Source organism: Acomys russatus, chromosome 19 (genome assembly GCF_903995435.1).
Source record: "Acomys russatus chromosome 19, mAcoRus1.1, whole genome shotgun sequence".
NCBI lineage: Eukaryota > Metazoa > Chordata > Mammalia > Rodentia > Muridae > Acomys > Acomys russatus.
The window spans coordinates 19705081-19728386 of NC_067155.1; the positions used below are offsets into that span (position 1 = coordinate 19705081).

General features: G+C 55.8%; 2 protein-coding genes across 3 annotated transcripts; both read right to left on the bottom strand.

Annotated features, from left to right (window-relative positions):
• Positions 1 to 1501: 1501 nt before the first annotated feature.
• On the bottom strand, positions 1502 to 9278 carry Rbm42 (RNA binding motif protein 42). 2 transcript variants are annotated; one of them, XM_051162709.1, is made up of 10 exons: positions 9131 to 9278; positions 8743 to 8878; positions 7420 to 7504; positions 7251 to 7325; positions 5667 to 5732; positions 5415 to 5590; positions 4594 to 4926; positions 4243 to 4360; positions 1838 to 2032; positions 1502 to 1753 (listed from the first exon to the last, which is right to left on the bottom strand). In XM_051162709.1, the coding sequence occupies exons 1-10, from the start codon at positions 9256 to 9258 to the stop codon at positions 1641 to 1643; spliced, it is 1425 nt and encodes a 474-aa protein (XP_051018666.1). In that variant the 5' UTR covers positions 9259 to 9278; the 3' UTR covers positions 1502 to 1640. The 2 variants fall into 2 exon arrangements, with proteins under 2 accessions (XP_051018666.1, XP_051018667.1); XM_051162710.1 differs by lacking the exon at positions 5667 to 5732 and having other exon boundaries at positions 5415 to 5569.
• Positions 9279 to 12866: 3588 nt separating this feature from the next.
• Haus5 (HAUS augmin like complex subunit 5) lies at positions 12867 to 23087 on the bottom strand. Its single transcript, XM_051162800.1, has 19 exons — positions 22935 to 23087; positions 21842 to 21904; positions 21726 to 21758; positions 21374 to 21398; positions 19940 to 20045; positions 19697 to 19856; positions 18702 to 18771; positions 18530 to 18612; positions 17981 to 18038; positions 17740 to 17849; positions 17530 to 17593; positions 17320 to 17450; positions 16955 to 17117; positions 16104 to 16184; positions 15776 to 15921; positions 14800 to 14911; positions 14577 to 14709; positions 13291 to 13423; positions 12867 to 13176 (listed from the first exon to the last, which is right to left on the bottom strand). The coding sequence occupies exons 1-19, from the start codon at positions 23030 to 23032 to the stop codon at positions 13059 to 13061; spliced, it is 1887 nt and encodes a 628-aa protein (XP_051018757.1). The 5' UTR covers positions 23033 to 23087; the 3' UTR covers positions 12867 to 13058.
• Positions 23088 to 23306: the final 219 nt, after the last annotated feature.

Genomic DNA, 23306 nt, shown 5'->3' on the forward strand with positions numbered 1-23306 from the left:
TCCTCCTGTCTCAGCCTCCCAAGTGCCGGGGATTTGTATGCGACACCAACTGTAGTGTCAATCTTTGGGCCAGGCGTGGTTTTATGCCTAAACCTTGTCTCAGCATCTTGGGCTTAGTGCTGCCTTCAGAGGAACGCCTGAACTCTAGGTCGGAGGTAGAGAGGATACTTGTTCAAGCTTGCAGCTAGCTACAGACCCCAGAGACGCAGACAGCTAGTAGGTTTGGACAGGGAAAGAGAAATGGGGACCCAGATGCCTCTAAGAGGTACTGAATGGGGCTTGGCAGAGACACTGCACACACTTGAGGCCCACGAGGTGAGGAAGACAGGGTGAAGAGATGGTGGTACACACCGGGGTCCCAGCACTTAGGAGACTGAGGCAGGAATGCAAGCTCATGGCCAGCCTGGGCTACAAAGCTAGCTCCACATTCCGGATGTTTCCACCTGGAGGTCAGTCAGTCCGTGGGCTTCCCGATCCACAGCCTAACCACTGCAGGCTGGCTGGCTGGCTTGGGGTCCATGGAGACAGCGTGTCACAAGCTCTAAGAGCTGTTGGTAATCACAGAGGCCCCAGCATTGCACAGATCCTGGGATGGATGGGAGCCTGCCATGGCGGCTGTGCACCCTAGATTCCCACAACACCCCACCTCGGTGCCAAGAGCACAGGTTGGAGTCAGAAACATAGACCCAAGCTAGACTTGGCTTTAACCTTGCCACAGGCCTCCTTCCTCAGAAGGAATGACTAAGCTCACCACACACTTGAGAACGTAAGAGGCTAGAGTGAGGGTAAGGCTCTGATGGTAGGGTGCCTACCTAGTATACACAAAATCCCAAGCTCAATCCCCAGGACCCTAGACACTTGGTATGGTAGTACATAATTATGTCTAGAGATCTGCGTCTCCAGCCTCCCCCCTTTAAAACTTAGTTTTGTTTTATGCGCACTGGTGTTTTGCCTGCATGTGTGTCTGTGAGAAGGTGTCAGATCTTGGAGTTAGAGACAGTTGTGAGCTGCCGCGTGGATACTGGGAATTCAACCCGGGTCCTTTGGAAGGGCAGTCAGTGCCGTCAACCGCTTGGCCATCTCTCCAAAGCCCTGGGTCCCCCTTTTAAAACAAGTTCTTGCTATGTGGCCCAGGTTGGCCTCAAATGCTTGCTTCTCCTGCCTCAGCCTCCCAAGTGCTTGGAGTATAGTTGTGAACCACATCCAGGTTTGAAGCCAGTCAGGGACACATGGGGTCCTGTCAGCGGGAGCGATGGCTCAGTGAGGAAAGACGCTTGCTACCAAGTCCGACAATCAGCTCAACCCCTAGAAGCCAGCGGGCCCATGTGATGGAAGGAGGGCACGCAGGCACACTCGCGCACGTGTGTGAGCAGTGCACGCACACACACACACGCGTTTGCACACACACAGTAATGCCACACAGCAGCAGCTGGGCACTGTTCGTCTGCCTGGATGCCCTCAGGTGGGTGAGGGAGGCCCTCCCTGTAGCCAACAGTTTCTACATCCAGTCAGGGATGGAAATAAAGGTAAATTTATTGAAACTGGTTTTGGGACAGGTGGGAGGACAGCAGGGGGTTTCCCACAGACAACTGAAGGAGCTAGCGCCCGGCCGGGTGGGAGCGGGTGCCCAGCCACAAACCCTATCTGAGGCCCAATTTTTTCTTTTCCTTCTGCTTCTTGCGGACCACATCCAGGTTCCGGTCTTTCCACATGCTTTTGCGGAGCTTGATGGGGCGTGAGCCCACGTACTTCCCTGTGGGGATGAAGGGCACCAGGTCAGACTTGGGAGGTCAGGCTGAGGTCGGCTGCCCTCCGTCCCTGGGAGAGGCCTGCTCACCGTTCATCTCGCGCATGGCGCGGACATAGTCACTGGGGTCCTTGAAGCTGACGAAGCCGTAGCCCTTGGTTTTGCCCGTGCGCTTGTCACGGATCACCTTCGCCTTGAGGAAGGACGGGAAGCGGCTGAAGGCGCGGGCCAGGATGTCGTCGTTTACCTCGTTGCCCAGGTCCCCGCAGAAGATCCGGAAGTCGTCTGGGGGACGGAGAGGAGGTCAGGGCGTCCCCACGCGTGCTCCTCCCTCCAGCCCCACGCTGCACCGTCCCGCAGTGCTAACCGCCAATACCCATGTAACAGGGCTGCCCTGCGACAGGCAGCCTGCTAGGTGAGCACGGGGGCTCTCAGGCCTTTTCCTACTGAGGCAGAGGGATCGCCTTCCTGCCCGACACACGCCAGGCAGAGCCGGGGAGAGTGCTCTTAACCTCTGAGCCATCTCTCCAGCCCCTGCGCCTCGACTCTTAAATTACATCTTCCCCCTGAGAAATAGGGACGTGAGGCCCGAATAACCAGGTAACCGCGCCAGGTCACAGTAAGAGCGCCCCAGGGAAGGAGGCAGCAGTCGAGGGCAGGCTGGGGTGAAAGGCAGTTTTGCTTTGTTCTCAGCTATGGCTGAGGCTGCCTCACGGTTTCCATGGTGATTAAAGATACTATTTGAGAGTGAGTTAGGCTACCCCAGGAGGAAATAGTCTGACAACCTGGAGACTGAGATTCTTCTAGCAAGGCTACTGACCTAGCAACTTTAAAAAAATAAAAATAAAAATAAATAAATAAATAAATAAATAAAGGAAATTGTTGGGGATTGGAGAGATGGCTCAGAGGTTAAGAGCACTGGCTGCTCTTCCAGAGGTCCTGAGTTCAATTCCCAGCAACCACATGGTGGCTCACAGCCATCTACAGTGAGATCTGGCGCCCTCTTCTGGCCTGCAGGGGTGCATGCAGGCACAACACTGTATACATAATAAATGTTTTTTTAAAAAGTCACACTATCATATACAAGTCAAGTGTGATGGCAAGACCATCTTCATTAAAAAAAAAAAAAAGTTGCAGAGATGTGTCCTTGAAGCCCCAAGCTGACCGACCCCTCAGCTAAAACTTCTTTTTTTGGAGGGTAGAGGAAAGGGTCTCAGTATGTTGCCCTGGCTGGCCGTGAACCTGAGTGCTAGGGTCGAAGCGTGTGTCACCTTGTCAGGCCAGCTAACACATCTTTGAGGCAGGTGCACTTCACACTTCTTACGAGAACCACTCTTCCTGCTCAGGCTGAGGACCTGGGCAAGGTCTGCAGGGGAGTTCAAGCTGACAGAGGTGCCACCACACCGTGTCCTGCCCACCTGGCTGTGTGTTTCTGAACCTGGGCCAGCATGCAGGGTGCTGGCTGGAAGCCAGATGCTAGACACCCTCTCCCCACAGCTCGGCATGACTGATGACTCATCTCTTCTGGGTTTAGAACTTAGCTAGCTGGCATCTTTCTTTTTTTTGGTTTTTCAAGACAGGGTTTCTCTGTGTAGCCTTGGCTGTCCTGGGACTCTCTCTGTAGACCAGGCTGGCCTCGAACTCACAGCGATTCTCTTCCCTCTGCCTCCCGAGTGCTGGGATTAAAGGCGTGTAACACCACCACCCGGCTGCTAGCTTCTTTTTGCTTTACACACACACACACACACACACACACACACACACACACACACACACACACTTTTTCTTTTTTTGAGACAGGGTCTCACTATGTAGCCCTGATGGACCTGGAAGTTGTATGTAAGCCAGGTTGGCTTTGAACTCACAGACATCTGGCTATGTAGCCCTAGCTGGCCTGGAACATGCTATGCAGACCAGGCTGGCCTCGAATTCCCAAGAGATCTGCCTCCCTCTGGAGTGTGCCACCTTACCTGGCCTGACATCTTTCTTTCTTTCTTTCTTTTTTTTCTGAGACAGCGTTTCTCTGTGTTGCCCTGGCTGTCCTGGACTCAATTTGTAGACCAGGCTGGCCTTGAACTCACAGAGATCTGCCTGCATCTGACTCCCCAAGTGCTTGGATAAAAGGCGTGCGCCACTGAGCCTGGTCAATATTTTCATAAGAAGTTAAAACAGAATCCTTTTGACCTTCAGCAGGCCTGGCTTCCCACATAAGGGTCTGAAAGCCCTTGGTAACAAACTGGGCATGGTGGCTCACATCTGTAGCTCCATCACTCAGGAGACTGATCCAGAACAATTCAAAGTTACGGCCAGCCTGGGCTGCAGAGAGAGATCACCAAAGCCCTAGAAACTGCTCGCCACCCCCAGCAGTGGTGAGGCCGCCCTGCCCTCCAGGCTCTGTGGAGTCACCTGCTTCCTTGCCCTGTTGGGGGCTCAGAAGGCTCAGTGCAGCTGGCCCTTGGATGGCCGGTGTCCAGCCCCTCACTCTGCCTACTCACCTGCGTCCCACTCCAGCAGGCTGGGGTCCTCCCAGCTGCTCCCCGCCGCTGTGCGAATGCAGCGTTTCAATTTCTCTGGCTTGCCTTTCTTCTTGTCCTCCCCCAGTGGCTCTGGGACCTGCAGGGGCAGGGACAGGCGTTGGAAGTCGTGTGCTCTGCACTGCCTCTAGCCCTGGTGCCTGCCGTTCAAGTGCTAGCTGTGCTATCTGCTTCAGAATGTGGAACGTGAGGGGCTGCCTCCCCAGGTCCTCACCCGGCCACCCCCTCGCCAGAGGACTGTGGTGCCGTGTATGCACGGTCAAGGCTTCTGCTCTCGCTGCCCTGTCCCCTCTCTGCACGTTCCCTGCTTACCTCGAGAGCCATGAGGCCAGGAGGGGGCTCAGGCCTAGGGGGCCGGGGTCGCGGACGAAGAGACAGCAGCTCAGGAATTCGCAGTGGAGGCAGCAGGCCACGTACCACCTCCAGGGGGAGGGGCAGGGGCTCAGGCTCAGGCAAGGGCATGGCCAGGGCCAGTGGGAGGCTGGGGCCAATGACTGCAGGGCCAGCGGGGGCTCCTCCAGCCCCCACAGCCACGGCTGCGCTGGCTTCCTCCAGCCCAGCTGCTGTGCCCACCACTGCCTCTTCCTTCTCCTTCAGGCCTAAACCAAGGCCCAGGCCCAGCTCTCGGGGAGCCGCTGGCTCTTCCTGTGGGCAACAGGAGGGTGTGAGCGGTGGGCATCACAAGGCTCCCATCTTAACACCCCCAAGTATATAAAAAGCAAGGGTCCGGGAGCCAGGGGACATGGGGCAAAGAAGCAGTCAGCTACACACAGAGAAACAGGCAGCAAAGGAGAGAGACATGGGTGAATGCACACAGGGACAAGAGGGCAACTGAAGGAAAGAGGGCATGGAGGTAAAGCACAGGTGTTTCTCTTCACACGCTCTTCCACACGGGAGGAAGCTGGGCATGGTCCACATGCCTCACCGCTCGGGACCTGCAGGGTGCAGTTAGCCTCAGCTACATAGCAAGCTCTTGCCTCCAAGGAGCAAAGAAAACAGATTTTTGGCACACAAAACAAAAGGGGTACAAAGACACAAACAAAGCTGGGGAAAGAGAGACTGAGATGTAGCACGTCAGGACTGGGGGCCCCCACCCGCTGTACCCCCACCCACACCAGTCAGTCCCCACTCACCAGGGGTGGCCTCAGACCAGCCATAGAACCCAGGGGTGGCCCAGGGGCCCGAGCCATTGGTGGTAGCATCATGGGTGGTCCAGGAGGCCCGGGCAGAGGGGGTCCAACCAGGGCCTGGTGTGGGGGCCTCAGGGCCATAGGTCGGGGGCCGCCTGCTGCAGAAGAGAGAGCAGAGTCTGTCAGGGTGTTAGCTGGGGAGTTCTAGGGCTTAGGGGAAATTGCTTGGCAGGGAGCATGACCCTGGCCCCTCACCTGCTCTCTGCAGCACGTGGGGGACGAAGGCTGGACGCAGGATAGGGGCCCTCTGAGGGGCCACAGCTGTGGGAGAGAGAGATGGGGGTGTCATGGGGGAAAGGGACGCTTGGGGCAAGGTGTCTATGTGAGTCCTCTGAGCACCCAAGAAATCCTGGAGAAGAGGCTGTGGACCCTTCTCGGAGATGGGGCGGTCTGGCCATTGCTTCATTCAGCAAAGTGACTGAGAGGATTTCCTGTGGGCCAAGACTCAGGTGAACAGTGCTAGGAACCCAGCAGACCACAGGGTGTGAGGGAGCTCTTGGTCCAGGATAGGAGGTAACCCATGCATTGGCAGAGCAGGGCAGCCTAGGGAGCCGTCAGAGGCCAGAGCACCCTGACCCAGCCAGGCGGGACGAGAGGCCTCCGGGAGAAAGGGACCCATGAGCTTGGACCTCAGGATAACGGAACTAGTCAAGCAAAGGCTGAGAAATATCACCACCAGGGACAGCATTTATAAGGAAAAACTCTCCCCTCTGGTGTAGGTGGGGATATTCCAGAGGATATGTGGGGGTTGGAGAGCTCCAGGGGGGAAAAAACTGGGGGCATCAAAACAGCCTTCCTGGCTGAGCCATGGTACCCTTCTGAGGGCACAGCAAGGGAGGGAGCTGGGCAGGGTGACCCAGCCAGCCTTTCACTCTGGCAACTTAGTAAAGAAGAGATGCTAACATTCAGACACTGTTAGGTAAGAAAGACAGACAGGGACAGAGAGACACGCCCGTGACTGTAGTACTCAGCAGGCAGGCAGAAGGATTTACGTTTGGCTGCCAGCCTGGGCTGCAGAGCAGGGTCTTCTTTCTCAAAGCCAAGGGCTTGGATGGCACTTGGTGTAGCGCACATTGGGAGCCCTGGGTGCATCCATCCCAGCACAACAAGAACATCAAAGCACCAATAAAACGCAATCAACCAAATTTTACATCTGACCGAGAACACATCTCACCACATATTCTCACAAGTGTGTCACAAACCCGGCTGTACGCAATGTGTGTGCGTACACCCTAAACAACAAGAGACCCCGAGTGTGGGGGAACGGCTGCGGCGAGTGACACAGAGCAGAAGAGAGAAGGAAGGTTCCCTGACCCCCTCCGACACCTCAGCCATGCTGGGAACTCCTGAATGCGCGGGGGGGCGGGGGGGGGTCTGCCTCGACCGCATGGGACCAGACCACAGAGGGTCCTGACTACAACTGAGTCGCCTGGAGCCAGTCTGGACAGCCTGTCACCCCTCAGTGGTTGTATGTCATGCTTATCATGTGACAAAAGTGAAGAGTTCTGTCCTCTGCAAAGCTTGCTAGAAGGTGCTCAAAGCTGGGAAGACACCGTCAAGGCTGTCACTGAGGAGCAACAGGAAAGGAAGAGGTTTGAGAGGACCAGACGGAGAACAAAGTGACTTGAGAGAACCAGGAAGCACACGGTTAGTGTGCACTATGCAAAGACAGCATCAGGATGGAAGAAAGGGTCTAAAGCAGATGCGGGCAAAGAGCCAGAGCTGCTAATCCTGAACAAGCTAACTTGGCCAAGCGTGAGGTCCTGGTCCCCAACCTACCTGCTCGCCTCAGGAACATGGCCTCTCGAGCCTCGGGACTGTCCAGGTGACCACGATCAGCAGGGCCAAAGCCAACTGTGGGGAGGAGAGATAAGGATGGTGGGAGGCAAGTTCTGGGTAACCTTTCTTACTGCCCTGCCTGACCCAGGCCCCCGGCTTCATTACTTACCTGGGCCCACAAAAGGAGGGCCTCCCACCATGGGAGGAACCACTGTGGCTGCAGCAGCCGCCCGGGCCTCCAGGGTCTGTTGGACCTATGAGGAGAAGGAGACCTGGCTCAGAGATGCTAACCGGTTCCAGCCGGCCTACCCTAGAAGACTTTATGGGGCTGGTGACTGGCCGGGCTGTGCTTCAAGGCCCCTTCACTAGGGCTTCTGGAGTCACACTGAGTAAAGCTACCATTAACATCTTCCAGAAACATCTCTGACTCAGCTTCCCTATAGCGCCAGGTCCCATGCGAGGATTGGCCAGGCTGCTGGTTCATGTCTGAGTGCAGGCACGCTCAGGGGGTGGCTGCAGACAGACCCCACACTATCTTAAGTAACCTCCAACCTGTCCTTCCTGTTTCCCACGTCCATCTCACCCGGATTATTAGCCTTTCTCTCCATCTCCTTGGATTTACCCTTGCCCTGTCGAGTATATTATTCAGACAGCCAAAGCCACCTGGTTAACTTTTTTATTTTTATTTTTTTTTTGAGACAGGGTCTCTCTGTGTAGCCTTGGCTGTCCTGGACTCGCTCTGTAGAGCAGGCTGGCCTCAAACTCACAGCGATCCTCCTGCCTCTGCCTCCCGAGTGCTGGGATTAAAGGCGTGCGCCACCACGCCCGGCGTTCGAGTGCTGTCTTAATCTTCACTTTCCCAAATGTTCACTCCTCTGCAGCCACTGACCTCTCTGCTGTTGCCCGAAAGACGATAACTCTGAGCTCTGTCTCAGGGTCTCTGCACAGACAGCTCTCTGCAGCGGGTAACACTACTCCAGCTGCCTGCATGGTCACATCATCTCCTTTTTATCTTTGCTTTACTAACAGTAAAACAAAAAGGCCTTCCCTGACTGCTAATAAAACCTGGCCCTTCTTAGCCAGGCGGATGGCGCACGCCTTTAATCCCAGCACTCGGGAGGCAGAGGCAGGGGGATCACTGTGAGTTCGAGGCCAGCCTGGTCTACAAAGTGAGTCCAGGACAGCCAGGGCTACACAGAGAAACCGCCTTGAAAAACCAAAAAGAAAGAAGAAAAAGAAGTCTCTGCAGAGCTTGATGCTGAACTACACCCCAAATCCGCGAGTATAAACTTTAAAGAGCTGTTTATATGGAACATCCCACTATTTCAGAAAGTTCTGCCGGACAAGGACAGTGTTGCGTAGACGCTTCCAATGGAATTGAATAGACTTTGTCTTGCACCCGGAGCCCCTAGCACACGAGCTATTTGCCACGCCAGCCCAGCCCAAACCCTCTTTGGGATCAAAGCACTGTAAGCTGCAGCTCCCGCCTCACCTGTTGGTATGTGTTGGTGGCGATAATCGGGCGGATCACAGGAGCTGCTGGGACCTGCATGGCCTCTACCGTGGGCACCGCAGGCACAGCGGCTGGGATTCCGGTCACCGGGGCTCCCAGGACTTCTTGCTCAAACCTGGGGGGTGCGGGGAGCGGGACAAGACACCGTACAGGTCAGGTCACCACGGCTGGGGCGCTGGGGCCACATCGCGACCGCGCCTTCGTCCTAACCCCGGCCCCTGGCTCCATGCCCCGCGCCCCTCGGGCCCCGTCGGGTCCCCTGACCCCTTAAACGGAGCCGCAGCTCAGGCCTCTGAAGACCCGGAGGCTCCAGGGTTGAGTGGGTTTGCCCGGAAACCGCTTTAATTTCTCCTCCTCGGGGCCTTACAGAGCCATCTCCGCCTCCATTTCTTTCAAGCGTTCCTCGCCGCTCTTGCCCGGGATGCCGACAGCAGGCCCCGGGACCACGGGTCCTCCCGCCACCGGGAGTCCCGGAGCAGGCCCCGCCCCGGCCATCGCGAATGCCGCCGCCTTCGCCGCTCTCCTCAGCCGCCGCCGCCGCCGCCGCGGGTTCCACGGCCCTGGCTCTCTAGGGTGGGAGCGGGCCGATGACGTATGGGCTAGCGCGACGAGCGCGCCGCGTGACGTCACCGCAGCCTTAAGAACGGCGGCCAATGAGACGCGGCCACACCCACTCCCGGACTCCAAGCCAATCAGAGTGCCGGAAAGACGGGCCCCGGAAGGGCCTCGCAAGCGTCTGAGCGCGGGGAGACCGGGCAGGCCACGCCCTCACGGAGGCGTGTGGACGAATGAGAGCGGAAAACGTCACTTTGACCCACCCACCCCCGCTGTGGAAGCCGGAAGTTTGCGGAGGCCCTTCCTGGAGTTTTGTAAACACGGCCGAGTCGGTCTTCTGTTCACCTAACCCAGGGCGGAACGCTCTGCTCTCGGTTGTCGGGGACACTACCGGGTCCTGCAAGGGACCAGGCCAGCTCCACAGAGCCGGGCAGAGGCGACCCTGCTGCTGCTCGCTGCCGTGGGGGCTGCTGCAGGACGCGCCCTCCCGCGCGGGCCTCCCCTGGATCCCTCCACTGACTTCACCGGACACAGCTCTCCCGGGTTCTCTCAGTTACTGGGGTTAAACTTTTTTTTTTTTTAAGTTTTATTTATTATGTACACAGTGTTATATCTGCATGTACACCCGCAGGCCAGAAGAGGGCGCCAGATCTCACTGTAGATGGCTGTGAGCCACCATGTGGGTGCTGGGAATTGAACTCAGGACCTCTGGGAGAGCAGACAGTGCCCTTAACCTCTGAGCCGTCTCTTCAATCAAGGGGTCGGTCATTTTATTAAGGCAGGATCTCTCTACGTAACTCTGGCTGTCCTAGAACTAACTACATAGATAGCCCAGGCTGGCCTCAAACTCACGCACCTGCCTATGTGCGTGCCTCCAAGGGCTGGCAAGGACTGTGTCGCCACACTCAGCATATTTAATTATTTTTATTTTTCAAAACTAAGGGCTGGAGAAAGGACTAAAAAAAAAAAGAAGAAAAGAAAAGAAAAAAAAAGCACTGGCTGCTCTTGCCTGGGACTGGGATTCAGTTCCCAGCACCTGCACGGCTGGTTGTGAGCACCTCTCACAGCAGTCTGCAACTCCATTATTTCCAGGGGATCTGGTGCCCTCTTCTGGCCTCTGAGGGCACTGCATGCACATGGTGTGCAGACATACAAGGACGAACGCCAAACACATAAGTAAATCTTTAAATATATATAGTTATTTAAATGTGCATTTAAAGCACACCAAGTGAGCTGGAAAGATGGCTCCGTGGTTAAGAGCACTTGCTGTTTTTGCTGAGGACCCAGGTTTGATTCTAGCACCAAAACCGTGGCTCACAACCATCGGTAACTCCAGTCCCATGGGATCCAGTGCCTTCTGACCTCCACAGGTCCCAGGCATCCACTTGGCACGCGCACGCACGCACACACACACACACACACACACACACACACACACACACACACACACACACCTCGCAGGAAAAACACTCACACACAAAATTGAAAATTTGAAAATCTGAAAGAACATCTCTAAGAGCGTGGCCAGCTCTTACAGTCTCAGCACTGAGGAAGTAGAGGAGATGGTGAGAGGCTCAATCTTAGCTTCAGCACCAGCCAGAAATATATGAGGCTCCGGCTCAAGACAACAACCTCTGACGGGCGGTGGTGGCGCACGCCTTTAATCCCAGCACTCGGGAGGCAGAGGCAGGTGGATCGCTGTGAGTTCGAGGCCAGCCTGGTCTACAAAGCGAGTCCAGGGCAGCCAAGGCTACACAGAAAGACCCTGTCTCGAAAAAAAAACAACAAAAATTTCCCGAAGATATTACCCAATAACCAAGCAGATTATGTTGTCTGAAATATATATATGTTCTGGCTGGAGAGACGGCTCAGAGGCTAAGAGCACTGTCTGCTCTTCCTAAGGTCCTGAGTTCAGTTCCCAGCAACCACATGGTGGCTCACAACCATCTATAGTGAGATCTGGCGCCCTCTTCTGGCCTGCAGGTGTACGTGCAGGCAGAACATTGTGTACATAATAAATAAAATAAAAATTCCAAATAAAACAAAAACAAAATAACAACCCCCCCCAAACCCAAACAAAACAAAACAAAAAAAAATGCACACCAGGTGTGCTAGCTGAGACCCGCCCCACTAGTATTTGGGAGAAGCAGATCCTGGGTCAGGGCTCACCCCACCCTTTGCAGCTCTCTTCTCCAGATGGCCCCGTTCTGCAGGCAAAACCGAAACCACCTCAGCAACTCGCAGGTGAGGGCCGATGATCTGGAGCTTATGCCGGTAGCTTGAAGTGGGCTAAGCTTCCTCGACAGAGTCGTTTTTGTTTTTTCGAGACAGGGTCTCTCTGTGTAGCCTTGACTGTCCTAGACTCGCTTTGTAGACCAGGCTGGCCTCGAACTCACAGAGATCTGCCTCTGCCTCCCGAGTGCTGGGGTTACAGGCGTGGGACACAGTGCCTGGTTTCACTGTCATCTCTTGACCTGCCCCTACATAGGGCTCTATTCTGGCAAGGTACCGCGCTACAATCACCTTTCCAGTAAAGCTCTGCGCTGCAGATGCCTGTGCCCCACCAGTAACAGGCTTAAAGTCTCCATGTCTAAGAACCTACTTGCCGATGGGTTGTGCCCCTGCCCAGGAGTACGTAAAAGGATAAAGCCACCTACCTCTCCCTCCTCCTCTGTCTCTCCATAGGGCACCTCTTCCTTCTTTCTCTGTGCTTATATAATAAACTTCATATATGTTGTGTAGTATTTCATGTCTAATGGCAGTTAGGTTCCGCTGTACCGTGCATTTATCTGCCTTGCCAGCGGGCTACCTCCGTCTCCTAGGTTACTAGGTCCCTGAGGGATGGGGGCTTTGGCTTAATCTGCTGGGGAGGGAAGTGAAGGAGTCGCTTTAAGGAGTGTGGTCCACAGTTCCACTCTCCTCCTCCTCTTGGCTTTAGTGGGAAGGGCAGGATGAGAACTGGGAGTAAAAGGGCCAGCCTCCCTTCCTTAAGGACCCCCATTAAGGCCAAAGTCTGGGGAAATGTAAAAGCTGGCCTACCCAGTCCTCCCTTAAGGGCCCCATTAGGGCCAAAGTCTGTAAATCTCCTCTGCTTAAAGAGTCCAGCTTGACCCAAGGACAGCGGGTTTGTGTTACAGCTTGTTTAAAATGTCCACGTTCCCAGGAATGTACTTACCCCTCCCAACTAAGAAAGTTCCTAACACGCTTGTGACTTCTTCAACCAATTGCACACCATAAAACTCATTTCTTTGTCTAAAACCTGTAAAAGGCCCGTGCCTCTGCTTCACGGGGTCTGCCAACTCCCTGTCACATAGGCTCAATAAATTCCTATGCATTTATATCGACCATGGACTCCATCTCTCAGTAGGGACTCCGGGAATAGACTAGAGATCTCTCTAGAGGTCTCAGTCTTTTTTTTTTTTTTTTTAGGTCTCAGTCTTAAAGGAGGAATCACAGAAAAGGCAGCTGGAGGGGAGCTGGAGGGGAGCTGGAGGGGAGCTGGAGGTCTGTGTCAAGACAAAGCTGATAAAACCAGGCAATACTTGCTTTCAAATAGTTTATTGAAGGAGGTGAAGTTTAGGGGTTAAACACTATTTATTTTTGAAATAGGGTCTCACTATGGAGTCTAGGCTGTCTTAGAAGTAAGCAGCAGCCCTCTTTCCTCAGCCTCCTGAGTAGAGGCAAGAGGTGCACACCACCAGGCTAAATTACAATTCTTGACTCTGCTCCCTGGCGCCTCGTCATTTGTATGTCTGCTGCAGCGCTCCCCGGGCCTGGGCCCAGCGCAGCCGCCACTGGGGCAGGGACAGGCCCTGACTGAGCTCCTCAGAGATGGCGGCTTGGCCTGGCTGCTCCCACCTGGGGAAAGGCATGGTGTCGGAGGAAAGCTGGCTCCTCCAGACCCTCCCACCCATCCTGGTGGCTCAAGCCATGAACCAGTCAGTTCCCTCACGCGCAAACGCCGCATCTCACCAGTCCTCAGTGGCGGCCTGCAGCTCGGGGATGTGCTCCAGTGCCTGTCCCAACAGGCTCGCCAGCTTCTGCAGGGCCTGCCCCGTGCTGTCTTTCTGCTCCTTCTCCTGGGACGCCTGCATCTGCAGCAGCTCTGGAGGTTACAAGTGGGGAGCGGCTCCAGGCCTTAGCCTTCCATTCTGGTCACCCTCCACGGTATCCAGAAACTTCTCCCTCTGCTGCTCAGAAGTCTGCCCTTCCCCAGGCTCCCAGTGTGACACCCCCTCCCCCAAACACAGGCAGACTCCAGGCTCCTCAGACAGTTTGGACTATGTGGTTTCCCTTCCCTTCTGGGGAACACCTGACCTAACTTCAGAGCCTACATGGACACCATACTTTTTGTTTCTCCTTCCTATTTTTTTGTTTTTGTTTTTGTTGTTTTGAAACAGGGTTTCTTTGTGTAGCCCTGGCTGTCCTGGACTCACTCTGTAGACCAGGCTGCTTAGGCTACTTAGCCAGACCCTGTCTCAAGAAACAACCATAACAAAACAACAACAAGAACAACACAACACTGGCCCATCCCAGTGGTGGCTCAGGACGCAAAGGTGTTTGCTGCCAAGCCCTATGTCCTGAGTTTGACCCCTGGGACCCACAAGTTGGAAAACAGACTCCAACAAGCTGTCCTCTGACCTTCACAAATGTGCTGTGGGACACACACACATACACACTAAAACAAGCTAACACATTGTTTTGTTTTTTGTTTTTTCCAGACAGGGTCTCTCTGTGTAGCCTCAGCTGTCCTGGATTCACTTTGTAGACCAGGCTGGCCTCGAACTCACAGCGATCCACCTGCTTCTGCCTCCCAAGTGCTGGGATTAAAGGCGTGCGCCACCATGCCCCGACTGAAAACTAACATATTCTGATGGCAATGAGAGCACTTGGCCTTATGGTTAGACCCACACCTGACCATTTAAGTTCATGCCCACGCCCTTGCTGCTGCTGCTGGTGGTGAAGCTAGTCTGGGCTACACTCCCAGTGAGATACACACCAAAAAACAACAAAAGCAAACCAACCAGCCTATATTCCACCATGTGGCCAGGCTACTGAGCTGTGTGCACCTGAGCTCCCTGCTTTGTACTGGGGGAGACAGCAGTGCACACAGATCCAACCCGCTGTGCAGCTGGAGCAAACAAGCGGGTTCCAGCACACTGTGCTAGTGGGCTTTCAGCACCTTAGGAAGGCCTCGGGGTGCAAGCCGGAACAAGCCGGAAGGAGTGCTGGATCTAGAGCTGATGGGACCCACGTACCCTGGGTGCATGGTTCCCGAGACACACTGGCCTTTGCACGGAGGAGATTTCCTCCCTGGAAACCCCACTGGTCCTGGAGAAACAGAAGGTCTTGGCGGAGAGAGGCAGCCTTTGGAAGTAGCAGCTCTGGTGCCTGGGGGGAGGGGGGAGGGAGGGCGACGGTCACCTTGGCCACGGGGTCACATGGGGATGGGCAGACTGGTCCCAGGCTGTGGGCACTCACTTTCCCTGCAGGCAGCCCGAGCGTGTGACTCAGCGAGATGAGGTTGGAGCCCCTTGGGGTGCTGGGGTGCAGCCGATGGATGGATGGTAGAACCCTGGACAGCGGCTCCGGCCTGGGGGGGTCGGGGTGGGCAACAGAGCATCAGGCAGTTTGATTCCTAGAGGCTCTAGGGGCACAGGGCCTAAGGACTGGGAGACCAGACTGGGGCTGAGGGTACAGAGCGAGGGTCGCTAGTCAGGGGACCCTGGGCTACTTGTGTGCGCGAGTGTGTGGAGAGCCACGGAGGATGGCAGACTTGTGTGTGCCTGTGCGTGGAGAGCCACAGAGGATGGCAGACTTGTGTGTGTGCGCGTGTGTGGAGAGCCACAGAGGATGGCAGACTTGTGTGTGTGCGCGTGTGTGGAGAGCCACGGAGGATGGCAGACTTGTGTGTGCCTGTGCGTGGAGAGCCACAGAGGATGGCAGACTTGTGTGTGTGCATGTGTGTGGAGAGCCACGGAGGATGGCAGACTTGTGTGTGCGTGTGTGGAGAGCCACGGAGGATGGCAGACTTGTGTGTGTGCATGTGTGTGGAGAGCCACAGAGGATGGCAGACTTGTGTGTGCGCATGTGTGTGGAGAGCCACGGTGGTGGATGTCAGACTTGTGTGTGCGTGTGTGGAGGGCCACGGTGGTGGATGTCAGACTTGTGTGTGTGTGTGTGTGTGTGTGTGTGTGGAGCCACGGTGGTGGATGTCAGACTTGTGTGTGTGTGTGTGTGTGTGTGTGTGTGGAGAGCCACGGAGGATGTCAAACTTGTGTATGCGTGTGTGTTGAGAGCCACAGAGGATGTCAGACTTGTGTGTGCGTGTGTGTGGAGAGGCATGGAGGATGTCAGATGTCCTCTTGGTCACCTTTATTTTCTGAGTGAAGCTCCCCTCTCAGTATCTCGTTTGGATGGGTTTCAGGAGGGAAGATGGGGCTGGCCCCAGTCTCACCCTGTGGCACGGCTCCGCAGCAAGGGGCCCAGCAGAATGCGGGGGAGGTGCTGCGTTTCTTCCTTCAGGCAGCGGAGCAGCTCCTGGCTCTGTGGTGCCACCGCCTCAGAGGTGGGGAGAAGCTTCCGCTGAATGAGAGCCAGCACCTGTGGGAGGGAGGGAGGGAGGGAGGGAGAGGGTGGGTGGGAGGGAGGGAGGGAGGGAGAGGGTGGGTGGGAGGGAGGAAGGGAGAGGGTGGGTGGGAGGGAGTGAGAGGGTGGGTGGGAGGGAGGGAGAGGGTGGGTGGGTGGCCTGGGCCCACCACGCCTTGCCCTAGCATTTAGCTCACCTCCTCTGGGCCTCGGCTCAGGCGGGTCTTGCTGGCCGAGTTTCCTTTGATGAGCAGGCGGATCTGTTCCTGGGTCTCCCCCTGGGGAATCAGAGCCACTGACACTCCAGCTTCCTGTCCCTCCCACTGTCTAGGCCAGTCCTCCCTTCTTACAGGGGACAGATGCTGCTTCTTCCTAGAGGTCTCACCTCAGTCTCGTTTGCCCAGTTCCTCCCCTGCCTATCTCTTAATTTTTTCTTTTAGATTTATTAATTTATTCTTGGTTTTTTTTCGAGACAGGGTTTCTCTGTGTGGCCTTGGCTGTTCTGGACTCACTTTGTAGACCAGGCTGGCCTCAAACTCACAGCGATCCTCCTGCCTCTGCCTCCCGAGTGCTGGGATTACAGGCATGTGCTAGCATGCCCGGTTTAGATGTATTTGTTTTTACTTTCTGTGCATGGGTGTTTTGCCTGTATGGATGTCTAGGCAGCACATGTATGCCAGATATCCACAGAGGCCAAGAGACACCATCAGATCCCCGGAACTACAGTCCCGGTTGTGAGCTGCCATGTAGGTTCTGGGAGTTTAACCCAGATTCTCTGGAAGGACAGCAAGTGCTCTTTTTTTTTGAGACAGGGTCTCTCTGTGTAGCCCTGGCTGTCCTGGAACTCGCTCTGTAGACCAGGCTGGCCTCAACTCAGAGATCCCCATGCCTCTGCCTCCCGAGCACTGGGATTAAAGGCGTGCGCCGCCACAGCCAGTGCAGCCAAGGTACTCTTCACGCTGAGCCGTCTCTCAAGCCGCGGAGGCCCAGTTTTTCATCACCTCAGCGCACACCTCCACTCTGCCCTGCACCAGGCCCAGGGTCTCACCACCAGCTGCTGCCACTGCAGGATCCGCTGCTGCTTGGCCTGCAGCTCCCGCAGCAGAAGTTGCCGGTGCCCAACTGCATCCCCCAGTTCCTGGCACTGGGCGTGAAGAGCCTTCAGCTCTGCCCACAGGCCACTGTACCTCAGCCCCAGCAGCAGGACTTTCCTTGGGGGGAGGGGAGGGAGTGAAAGAGAGCAAAGAGACTGGCAGCCACATTAGGGGGATGAGATCTTTGGGGAGGCATGGAGAGCCCCAAACACAGCAAACCAGCGCCCGGAAAGGGAGGAAGTGAGGGGGCCCCCAGGGTGGACAGCATCCAAAGTCCTCAGCCTCCTGGGGAAGCCCCTGCTGAGGAGGAAGACTCTACCTCTCACTGGGTCCCAGAGAACGTCTCTCCATCTCCTCCACCAGGCTCTGGAGGCGGCCAGTCAAGACTTGTCTCTCACTCAGGAGCGCACTCCTCTCGGCCACAAGTGCCCCTACAGCCTGCCAGCCCTCCTGGGGGTACAAGGGCTGTGTGGGCGTGGTCCACAGGGAGAGGCGGTCAGTGGGTCTTGGGAAAGTACCTCAGCGTTACCTGGATGAGATGCGCAGTGGACGGCAGGGCCTGGCTGGGGTTTGATGGGTCCGGGGCCTGGGGCCTGGGGTGGGAACAGAGAGCTGCTGAAGGAGCAGCCTTTCATTTTTGTATTGATGATTGTGGGGAGTCGAGATCAGTCTTCCCCGTCCCTGCTACTGGCTGGCGTTCGGCTCTGCCCTGTCCTGGCTATGGGCCGTTGTTCTGCACCTGGGCGTCTCTTCTTCGCTACACAGGGACCGGATCTCCGCCTCCCGCTCTGCAGCCAGGTACTCTAAGGCAGCCAGGATGTGGCCTGCAGGGTGGTCTGTCAGCAGCGACTAGGAGGGACAAGTGGGGACTCAGTGCAGGATGGTGGGGCGGTGAGTTATTCAGGGACAGTTAGGGGCTGGCAACTGCTGCACCATGGAGCAGAAGTGGGGGCCGTCTCCCGAGAGCCCTGCCCTCTCACCTCAACTGAGCTCAGCCACTGCTGATAGGAAGATCCAAAGTGGTCATCTCGAGAGCTTCTGAGGATGTGGGTGAGGGGACAGAGCGCGTTGTAAGACAAGCCAATTCAATACCCTCTAAGTTATCACGGCTGCACATCGGTAGGAGCCATGGCGTCCTCACTGTACAGTAGGGACGAGTCCATTCGTGCCCAGTAGATGGACTGGACTTGCTGTCCCGGGGACTGTAACATGTCCTGTTTAGTTCTTGACCCTTCACCCTAGTTAAGTCTCCTCACCAGAGCCCCTCCACTCCCAAGCCCCCACTGGGCAAGGGCCACCGTCGGGTCTTAGAGCCTCAGGCGTCCCCTTCCCAAACAGCCCTGGGTCACTCGGCTGTCACCGTCTCCGGTGGGTCTGCATCGTCCTCGTTGCCACCCTAGGAGCTCTACAGGGCAGGGATAGGAACTGATCTAACCCAGGCATCCACTGTCTGGGGGATCAGCAAGCCAGCAACCTGCCATGCCTCAAGCCCAGGTCCCTCACAGGGTCCCAGGCCCGAGCACACTCACCGGACGCCACCCCCGCTGGCCTGGGGCATCAGAAGCTTCTGCAGGAACTGAGTGCGGAGGGAGCAGGCTTCCCGGACGTCACGCTAGGGAGAGGAGGAGGGGCGTTAGGGAGTTCCGGGTCTCTGCTCGATCCTTGACGCCTCCTGGTTCCTGCACGGCCCAGGACTCTTACCAACACCTCAGGCTCTATGGCTGGGGCGGCTGACGCCAGAGGTCCGAAGAGCACGTCCACTTTGGCTTTCCTGGAAGGAAGAGAGTAACTGGCAGGAGGCCTCGGGACAGCAGATGCCTGTGCCCCTCCCTATCCCACTGCCCGGCTCTCATGGGCTAGCTCTCGGGTCAGCTCACTGCCGCGGGCCTCCTACACTCATCGGTCTCCCTGTTCCCGTCCCCTCTGGTCTGACCTAGTGTAGGTCAGCAACCCTATTGAAACCTGGGGAAGGTTGGGCCTGGTGGCTCATGCCTGACATTCTAGCAAGTGGTTCACACCTTCCTAATGCTGTGACCCTTTAACAGAGCTCCCCATGTTGTGGTAAGCCCCCCAACCATAAAATTATTTGTGTTGCTATTTCTATTCTTTTTTTAAAATATATTTTATCAATTTATTCATATTACATCTCAATTGTTATCCCATCCCTTGTATCCTCCCATTCCTCCCTCCCTCCCATTTTCCCCCTACTCCCCTCCCCTATGACTGTGACTGAGGGGGACTTCCTACCCCTGTATATGCGCATAGGGTATCAGGTCTCTTCTTGGTAGCCTGCTATCCTTCCTCTGAGTGCCCCCAGGCCTCCCCATCCAGGGGACGTGGTCAAGCTAGACCTTAGAAACAGAGGCCCAGGAACCCTCTACCTAAGGCCATGCAGGTAGCAGCAGTCAGGCTTTGGCGTCTGCTGTCTCAGAGGGAGATGGCAGTGACTGTGCGGCTCTGTTCACCTCTCCCTCTTCACCTCCTCACACTGTCCCTGTGGCCAGCATGGCTGCACTATCTCCTGGGTGCCCATTTTTCAAGAGGAGCTCTGGCCCCTAAGCTTCCTGCAGAGACTCCTCCCCCAACCTAAACGCTACCCCTCGGGCAGGCCCAAAGTGCCCTTCGTCACACGGCCAGACAGGGCACAGGGCTTTCTAAGGAGAATGTCTAACCTCCCTGGGGAGGCTGAGCCCCACCTTTGCATGTCCTGCAGGCGCCTGAGTTGATTCTGCAGCCGCTGCGTGGGATCTTGCAGCCCGCGCTGCTGCCTTCGTGCAGCCCCAGCTTGGGCCTGGAGGAGAAGTGCTCGGTGCTGGGTCTCTTTCAGGCTCTGCAGGGTCTGTGCCATGGCCGTGTCTGTGGGAGTAACGGGGTGGCTGTCAGCACCTCCCTTACCCAGGGTCTCAGTGCCCACTTGGCCGGCCGGCCCCACAAGTCACCCTGAGCCTCGGTCTCTCGGTCCATCAGCTCCAGGTTCTGGTCCAGCTCTTGGATCTCTGCTCGCAGGCGGACCGCAACGGCTTCCAGCTCCAGCTTCCGACGGAGCTGGTGGGATCAGGTACAGGGTTAGAAGGCCAGGTGCTTGTACTCATCCGGGCTTTGCTGGGCAGGGACTACCTTCTGGGTAGCACTGGGCTCCTCACCTCATCTCCTGGGAGATGGATGAGCGATTTTTTTTTTAAGTGGCTTCGGCCTGACATAGAAGCACTGTCTGGCTCTCACAGTCCTGGGCTTGCCTCACCATCCTCTCAGTTTTCTGTCTGTGCGGCAACTCCTACAGCTCTTGTCAGATGTTTTTTATTATTTTTTACTTTTATCAAGACAGGGTTTTGCTGTGTAAGTAGCTCAAACTGACCTTAAACTCACGGTGTTCTTACTTCAGCACCCAAGTGCTTGGATAACAGGCAAGTACCAGCTTCTGTTTTAGTCTTTTATTTTTAAGTGTTACTATTATTACCATTATATTATTATTATTGTTTTGTTTTTCCAAACAGGGTCTCTCTGTGTAGCCTTGGCTGCCCTGGACTCTCTTTGTAGACCAGGCTGGCCTCGAAGAAATCACAGCAATCCACCTGCCTCTGCCTCCTGAGTGCTGGGATTAAAGGTGTGCACCACCACCCCTGGCTATTATTATTATTATTATTATTATTATTATTATTATTATTATTATTATTATTAAATTTTCAAGACAGGGTTTCTCTGTGTAGCCTTGGCTGTCCTGGGCCCTGTTTATTGTCCATTTTTTAAAAAATTATGTGTGTCTGCATATCTTATGCATGCACACGCCAGTGGAGGCCAGAAGAAGTTGTTAGCTCCCCGGGAACTGGAATCACAGTTGGTTGTTAGCCACCTGCTCTGGATGCTGGGATCTGAACTGGGCCCCCCTCAGGAGCAGCAAGTGTGCTTCACTGTTGAGCCGTGTCTCTAGCTCCCCCTCCTATTACTGACCTCTTTCCTGTCTTGCTTAGCAGCTCCCTCAAACCTGCCCTTTCTCTGTCTCCTCTTAGCAGTTCTGTTTATTTGATTTTCTTGATAAGGTCTCGCTCTGCAGTCCAGGCTGGCCTTCGGCTCACGGCGATCCCTCTGCCTCCTCCTGGGTGCCGAGACTCCAGGTCCTCGGCTCAAGTTCTGCCTCTGTCCGACACCAGTGCCCCACGTCCACATACTATTGCTCCCCACACACTCTGGAGCGTGTGCCGGGCTCTGCCCCCCAATCCCCCCCCAACTCTTGGGAGAGCAAAGTAATACGGAGTAATAGCCCCTGGAGCTATTTTGTAACACAGTGTCCCTGACTCAGCCCTCCAGGGCCTAGAGTGAAATATTTGCAAGCTCGTCTTTGGTTGAAAGACAATCTTGCAGCCCAAACTTCTCACCTTTGGGTTGTCCTGATGTCCATACCTAAAGAAACAAGACCAGAGTTAGGAGATGGCTGGAGGCTTCCTGGGGAGGAGGCAGGAAGCAGAGGCTGTGGCTGTGGCCATAGTTAGACAAGACTCGGGAAGACAAGAATCAATGCCTTTAAGAAGCAGTAACCAGGCCGGGCGCAGTGGCGCACGCCTCTAATCCCAGCACTCGGGAGGCAGAGGCAGGTGGGTCGCTGTGAGTTCGAGGCCAGCCTGGTCTACAAAGCAAGTCCAGGACAAGGCTACACAGAGAAACCCTGTCTCGAAAAAAAAAAAAAAAAAAACCAAACCAAACCAACAACAAAAAGAAAGAGGTAGTTACCAGAGCAGGTTCCCCCGGATGGTCTTGATACTTCTGCATTGGAAAAGATGGAGAGAGAGGAGTTGCTTCAGGCCTTGCTTGTGCCTCTCCCCCTCCCCTGCCTCAGCTTGGCTTACCTCTGACTACGTACATGTTTCACGACGTAGGCCCAGATGTCAGCCCCCTGACCCAGACACAGCCTGAAGAGGTACAGCGTAAGGTATGCTTGCGGCATTTCCCAGGAGGAGGACACCCCCACCCCATCCCCCGTCGTTCCCACAGTTCCGGCGGTAGGGAGTTCAAAGATGTCTCACTTCTGGGGAAAGAGGTTAGTGCTCCTGGGGGTAAGGGGAGGGGGTGTCACTGAGAGAGTGGCCTTCTCACTAAGCGTGAGGGCGTTCTCATTCCACGCTGGGGTTGTCTTCCTTCTAGCAGAGGGCTAGCTTGCTGAGGTGGCTGAGAGAGGTCTACAGCAAGGCCTTTGACAACAGGGTCATGGCTTTGTTCCCACGGATTTGGTCCCAGCAGAACAGCCACTGCTAACTGCCTAGTGTCGGCATTGCTTGGGGCGAGAGCGGCAGGGGTGCTGTAGGGACCCCCCTTACTCTGCGGAAGATCCTATTGTCACAGTGTGCGGTAGAGAGGCGCTTCCTTAACCCTATGTGCATAGGTGCCAGGGATTCTACTCTGTGCGGCGTCCCAGGAACGTCTTTTCTTGGACAGAGTACTCTGGTGTGTGTGTGTGTGTGGTGTGTGGTGTGTGTGTGTGTGTGTGTGTGTGTGTGTTGTGTGTGTGTGTTGTGTGTGTGTCTTGTGTCGGGGGCGTTGTCTCGCCCTCGATGAGGGTTAGGGATCTCTCCTCGTTTGTGTCTGTACGTGTGTGTGTGAGTGGTCTCATCCCCGATGAGGGTTGGGGATCTCACTCCTCGTGTGTGTGTGTGTGTGTGTGGTGTGTGTGTGTGTGTGTGTGTGGTGTGTCGGGGGCGTTGTCTCGCCCTCGATGAGGGTTGGGGATCTCTCCTCGTTTGTGTCTGTACGTGTGTGTGCGCGTGTGTGTGTGTGTGTGTGTTGTCTCATCCCCGATGAGAGTTGGGGATCTCACTCCTCGTGTGTGTGTGTGTGTGTGTGTGTGCGCGCGTGTGTGTTGTCTCATCCCCGATGAGGGTGGGGGAATCTCGCCCCGGAAGCTAATCCCAGCATGCGCGGTCCTTACTCCGAGAGCGGCCTCACCTGCGCAGCGTCGACTCCTTGGGGCGGGCCGCTAGGGGCACCTCCATCTCTTCCGCAGCCCAGCAACCCAGTTCCCGCGCTACCTGCGTCAGTTCCATGGCTGTCACAAGCGCTCAGCCGCAGCCGCAGCTTCCCGCACTCGATTTAAGCGCGGCGCCCGCCTATGACGTTGTCAGAGCACCGCCTGACGTCACCAGCGCGACGCATGGCGTCACCGGTTGCTAAGCCAACTGCAGGGCGTGGCGGCCCCGCGGCTTCTTCCAGCGGCTCCTGGAGCTGTGAGTGAAAATGAGAAGCATGGGGTGAAATTCAGACGCCCGCTTACCCACCTTTATTCTTTCACTCACTGTAAGAGGCAAACAGTCCTAAAGG